The 6,138-nt window shown below is 53.4% G+C and overlaps 1 protein-coding gene across 1 annotated transcript; it reads right to left on the bottom strand.

The window, feature by feature from the left end:
* Positions 1-238: 238 nt before the first annotated feature.
* On the bottom strand, positions 239-3,765 carry Bst2 (bone marrow stromal cell antigen 2). Its single transcript, XM_032918942.1, has 5 exons — positions 3,423-3,765; positions 2,626-2,710; positions 1,837-1,876; positions 698-818; positions 239-509 (listed from the first exon to the last, which is right to left on the bottom strand). The coding sequence occupies exons 1-4, from the start codon at positions 3,720-3,722 to the stop codon at positions 716-718; spliced, it is 528 nt and encodes a 175-aa protein (XP_032774833.1). The 5' UTR covers positions 3,723-3,765; the 3' UTR covers positions 239-509; positions 698-715.
* Positions 3,766-6,138: the final 2,373 nt, after the last annotated feature.

Raw genomic sequence — 6,138 nt, 5'->3', positions numbered from 1 at the left:
GGGCATTCGGGTCTCAGACGGCTTTCTCCTAGTACACTGGTCAGAACCAAGAGCCAGTCGCCACCGGCTGCCTTTTGCCCTCTGCTGCAGACCTTGATGATGATTCCAGCAGACAGGATGGGTGGACAGGTGTGATGAGCAACAGTGTGTCCACCTCAACTCCTAGGGTGGCCCCTGACAGTGGGGAAGCAGGGCAGGAAGCCAGGAATCTAATGACACTAGCAACTTAGAAGCAAGCTTTCTTTCCGAATTACTTTATTTCCCGCCCCCTCCCGGCTCCGCCCCCTCCCGGCTCCGCCCCCTCCCCGCTCCCCGCCCCCCAATGACAGCGGAAATAAGCGGCCCCTCTCCGATAACCATGAAAGCAGTAAAGCAGAACTCCCTCCCCGCTCCCCAGTTCAAAGCAGGAGATGCAATCTGGGCTCCACCTAGTGGTCTTCATATCCTTAGGGTTGCCAGGACCCCTCCAGAGCCACTACGACCCACACAGACCTCACATAGGCTGTGACCTAGAAAAAAGGGAAAGTTCAAAGGTTAACTGCCACCCAGACTGACCCACCTCAGGCTACGCCTCCTTCCTGAGCTGGGCCACCCTGGGCCCAAGTATATCCCATTGCACTGCCACTCCACCATATCCCTGACCCCGCTCCCTGTAGGTCTAGGGTCCTCACAAGCCTCCCTGGACCAGGTCCCTCACCTGGCAACTATTGGGTCCTCAAAAGTGCAGGAACAGTACCGCCACAAGCACCAGTAGGCTGGAGACCACCACGGAGCCGCCTGAGTTCACCTGCACTGTGGTGGAAATTTCCTTTTGGGTCCTGGATGGAGAGGGAATGACTTAGGTTAAGGTCATCTGGAGTCGGACTGCTCTGCCTCCTTTTTATACGGGCTGGGATGAAACTGAATTCTAGGCAGGGGCTCCACACTGAGCTATGCTCCCAGCCCCTCTCTGGGAATTATACCAGGTCCCTAGCCCTAGGTCCCTAGTCTTTGAAATTCATATTTTCTTTTCTTTGATTTTGTTTTCATCCTTTTTAAATTTTATTTTACTCTCTCTCTCTCTCTCTCTCTCTCTCTCTCTCTCTCTGTGTGTGTGTGTGTGTGTGTGTGTGTGTGTGTGTGTACCTGAATATGTGCTGTGTATTGTATGCATGAGTACTCACACCGAGGCATGTGGACAGAGTCAGAGGCACGCGCATGTGCACGCGTGTGCGTGTTCTGGGAGTCAAACTCCAGCGGTTAGGCTCGTTTTGCAAGTGCTCTGTCCACTGAGTCACCTCGTCTGCTCCGTACTTGAATTCTTTCTGTTGCTGCTGCTGCTGTTTTTTCCAGACACGGTTTCTCTGACACCTCTGGCTGTCCTGGAATTCACTCTGTAGACCAGGCTGGCCTCTGCCTCCCAAGTGTTGGGATTATAGGTGTGCTCCACCACGGCTCAGACCTCTGAGACTCTACTCAGACACATGATGACACGTGTGTGTACATGCTGGCATGTTCACTCTGTGTGGGTGCATGTGGAGGCCATGTCTCTCCCTGAACATGAAGCTCACTATTTGGGCTAACTAGGCTGGCCAGTGAGCCCCAGGTTATTTCTGTCTGTCCCCCCAGAACTGGAGTTAAATTCACCTAACTCCAGCCAGTTCCTAAGTGGGTGCTGGGTATTCAAACTCAGGCCCTCAACACCTCATGCTGGTGTTATAAGCTTTTCTGATTAGGCCTTCCTCACAGCTCGGGCCTGAGCTATAGCTTTTGTGGGCCAGGTGGGTCCCAGGTCTTGAAGAAGTGAAGTGTGGAGGAGAGCGGGTGGCAGTGGGCAGGGAGGGTTGTGTCTCTAACCTCAGATTCTCCAGCTCCTGGTTCAGCTTCTCGATCTTATCTGCGATGACACAACCAGAGGACTCGTCAGCATCCCGCCACCACAGTGTGAGGAGTCAGCAGGGGGAGGCAGTGAGGGAGAGGGCTGGGACAGCCAGAGCACCCAGGGGAACACCTGGGATATGTCTAACCACAGGCCACTCAGCAGCCAGTGTGGTCAGGCAGAGGGGGTGGGGTGGGGCAACGAGGAGAAAGGCAATGGAAGGCCAGCCTACAGGGCCTCAGAAGAACCAGCCTAGACACCACCCGGGGACTCACTAGCTCTGTAGCCCCCACCCTCCTAACAAGGTTCTGCTTACCCACCCTCTGCCCTCTGCTGACACAAACCCCTACTTCCACTCCCCGGATCTTTATTCCTTCTCCCCTGGCATCCTGTTTGTCTCTGGGAAGAAACCAAACTCCAGAGCAGCTGGCCCATGGCCCTGACACTCCCTCCAGGTGGGTCAGCACTTCTCTTCAGGTTCCGACCTGGAGGCCTGACCTATTCCCTCCCAGCTCCACTGGTCCCCTTTCCCTGGTCCCTCACTTCCTCCACTCCATCCCTACCCTCTCCACTCTCCCACCCCACCCCTTTCCCTAACCTTCCTCTACTCCCTCCCCACCTTCTCCTGGTCCCTTCCTCCCCACACCATCCCCACCCACTTCACCCTTTCCCCTAGCCTCCTCCACTCTCACACCCCACCCCTTCCCCGGCTCCCTGTACTCCCACACCCCACCCCTTCCCCGGCTCCCTGTGCCTCCCCCCCCCACCCCTTCTCCTCTCAAGTTCCTTGATGCAGGCCTGCTGCTCCTGGGTTTGAGACACCTTCTTCTTCAGGGAATCCCGAAGGTCCATCTGAGTCAGAAAAGCATCAGAAACATGGGCCGGCTGTTATCCTGGCCCCTAGAAAACTTTCCCACCAAGTCATCTTAGACCTTCTACTCAAGCAGAGCCCCTTTCGTGCTCCTGCCAATGCTCTCTGTATCCATGGTCCTACCAACGTGTAATCAACAAAATGGCAGTTTTGAGCGCCGTGAGAGTTTGAAAATTCTTCATAGCTAACCCCTAGTAGAAAGTTCCAGAATTCTCCTGCTCAAATACAGCAGTACGGGGCTTCCCAAACAAGGTCTCTCTCAGAGACATATTAAAAGTCTCAATAATTTGCTAGGTACTTTAATCCCAGCACTCGTAAAGAAGCATTTGAGGCCAGTCTGGTTTACAGAGTGACTTTCAGGACAGCCAGAGCTATTTAGGAGACCCTGTTTCAAACAATAAAAAACTTTCAATCAGGGCTGAGTGAAGTCCCAGTGAAGTCAAACGCTGATCCCCTAAATCAGCTTCCAGCACTCCAACTCAGGCACTCTCCACAAAATGTAGAGACCCACCAAGTCCTGGAAGGGAGGATACGGAGGCCCCTGATTGCAGAGCTGTATAGAGTTCTAAGATCCCCCAGGATTTCCCAATCCTTAGTCGCTGGCCTTCGGTGTGGGGGTGGGGGACTTGCTTGGCGGTTTCAAAGCCTCCCCGGGTCACTTGGGGTATTGGAGGGGACAGTTTCCAGCCTTACCATGGTCTGGTTGCAGGAGTTTGCCTGCATCTCCATCTGCAGCAGGCTGTCCTGGGCGCGGGTGAGCTGGTGCTTCAACAGGTGCGTGGTGTTTCGGCACTCATCCTGCAACCGCAACCCGTTCTTACAGGCCTCGCTGTGCGCTGCGTTGGCGAAGTAGACTATCAGGCAGACTAAGACAACCCCGATCAGGACCACCAAGATTGCGGCCACCAGCCACCACCGGCGGATGCTCCATCCTTTCGGCTCCCACCTCTCGTCCATCGCCACCGGCAGATAGTGGTAGAAAGAGGGTGCCATGTGGGTATGTCGATCCTAAGTTTCAAAAGGCTCGGGAACCCTTTCCAGACCACGCCCTCATTAGCATAGCCCCGCCCACCGCCGATGTTTCTAGCAATTCCTTAGAGCAGTGGAGTTGCTGCCACCTTTCAGTTTCATTTTCCTGGAAAGGGGAGGGGTTTACCTCGGCTTTGTAGAATGCCCCTGGAAGCAAGAGAAACTTCTGGAACTCAACTCAAATTCTTGACCTTTGCTGACTAGTTACCAGGTGCCTGGTGCTTGTGGGTTTGGGACTGAACCATAGCGGTTGTCGGTTTGGTCTCCTGACTAAGACTGCAAGGTTCAGTTGTGAGACTGAAGGCTAAAGGCCAAGGTCGGGGTCTGCGTGGCGACTTTTGTATCCCCTGGATTCACGAAAGGATCGTGGGAGCTACTGAGAGTCTGTGAATAGTGGCCACAGAGCCGCGGGCCTGGCCAAGCAAGGGAAGTGCACCTCCCAGCTCTTGTCCAGGCATCAGGAGCATCCTGGCGGGAATACCGGGGGACAGCAAGCTCTCTATGAACCGGGCAATAAAAGTGATTCAGTGAGTACCAGGCACTCAGTGAGGGCCTGGCCCGGTTGTGGGCAAAAGTGACATGAAGCATGGCCTGGAGTTAGCATAGTGTTTGGAGGAAAGACGGTGGGTACCATTCAGGACATAGAGCAGAGCCAGAGAGGGTTCCGGAGTAGTGGAGCACACCTGCCATCCTAGCACATCCTAGCAGAGACAGTAGGATAGGAATTCAAGGACAGCTGGGGCGACATGAGACCCTGCCTAGATACACACCTCCCAAACCAAAACCAAACCCCAAAGGAGACACTAGGGCAGAGGTCCTTCTGTGGGGGTTGGAAGGGACTTCCTCTCTGTCTGGCCAAGGGAGGCAAAATTTAACGGGCGTGACTGCAGGCGACAGATTGGCAGTGTGGGAAGTAGGTTGCGCACTTCTGCAGATTTTTCAGCCACGCCCTGATTGCGACCCAAATTTGACTCCGGTCATTTCCAAATATTTGTTACTTTGTGGAGCCAGCGTAGGGGCTCCCGGCCTCCCAGAAAGCCTGAAGCAGCGGACCAGCTCCCCTCTACCAGGAAGCGTCCTTGATGTCTGCCTAGCCTCCAAGGAGTAAGGCAGGGAGGCAGTAATCTTCCACCACCTCCCAAGAGGACTTATGTAGTTGTCCTGCAATGAGGGGCTTGTCCCAGCAGTGGCCATAGTGTGATTCTCCAGCCAGCTATGTGACACACAGGCTAGGCGTTTGTGACCATTCCCCAGAATGTACCTCCTATGACCCTGGCTCTCTGAAGTGACCTGTCTCGGAATTAGAGGCTGGCAATGTTCAGGTGAATCTCTAAATCCCTGGGGAGACAAGAGGGTCACTGGCAGTCAGCGTCATCATGTGTCTGCTTTTGCCATGACGCTTGCTTCCTCATTCCTGCCAGCTCTGGTATACAGAGAGATTACGTTTCCTAGCCTTGTGAAGCACAGTTTGCGTAATGAGGACTCAGTGTTGTGAATGGGAAGCCAGGGATATGTTTGGTGGCGGTGTGGTGTGGTGTGGGAGAAGGCGGTGCCTCTGCTGGCCCAGGTTGAGGTATCCCCTCTCCCTGAGATAACAACACCACAATGGTATACTATAGAATAGAGTTTATTTAGGGTATGGAGAGGGGAGTTGAGGGGATAGTAGAGACAGAGAAAGGCAGAGAGAGAGAGAGAGAGAGAGAGAGAGAGAGAGAGAGAGAGAGAGAGAGAGAGAGGAGTAGAGGCCAGCCATGAGAAGGTGGAGAGAGAGAGTGGGGAGGGGACTGGGGAGAGAGAGGGGAAAGGATAAGGGAGCAAGATCAAGAGAACAGAGGAGGGGGCAAGCAGCCCCTTTTATAGTGAGTCAGGAACACCTCCGTGTTGCCAGGTAACTGTGGGGCGGAGCCTAGACAAAATGCAAACACTCAGGATGAAGGGACATTTTTTTCCTCCAATAGAACTGGATTTGTTTGTTTTTGATACAGGCTTCATTACATAGCTCTGGCCACTATGTAGACCAGGCTAGCCTTCAACTCAAAGAGATCCACCTGCTTCTGCCTTCCAATTTCTGGGACCAGAGGCATGTGCCAACACACCCTGCTTGCTTCTGCATTTTAAAATATTTATTCTTAGTGTTTATATTTATTTATTTTTGGGTTTTTGAGGCAGGGTTTTTCTGAGCAGCCTGTTGGGAGCGATGCCCTTAAAACCCGCCATTATTGATGTTAATAGTATAGTTAGAGTTAAGTATGACTGGGTTCATGGAAAATCCCCAGCCAGCTGCAGAAGACTAATACATATCTGGTGGTCAGGATGCCCAGTGATACGACAAACCTGTGCCCTTTCTGAGAAACCAACATCCTGCTGACATCAGCTGACC

This window comes from Rattus rattus, chromosome 13 (genome assembly GCF_011064425.1).
Source record: "Rattus rattus isolate New Zealand chromosome 13, Rrattus_CSIRO_v1, whole genome shotgun sequence".
Lineage (NCBI taxonomy): Eukaryota > Metazoa > Chordata > Mammalia > Rodentia > Muridae > Rattus > Rattus rattus.
Note: the sequence above shows the minus strand (reverse complement) of the source record. Positions and strands in the feature narration are given on the sequence as shown.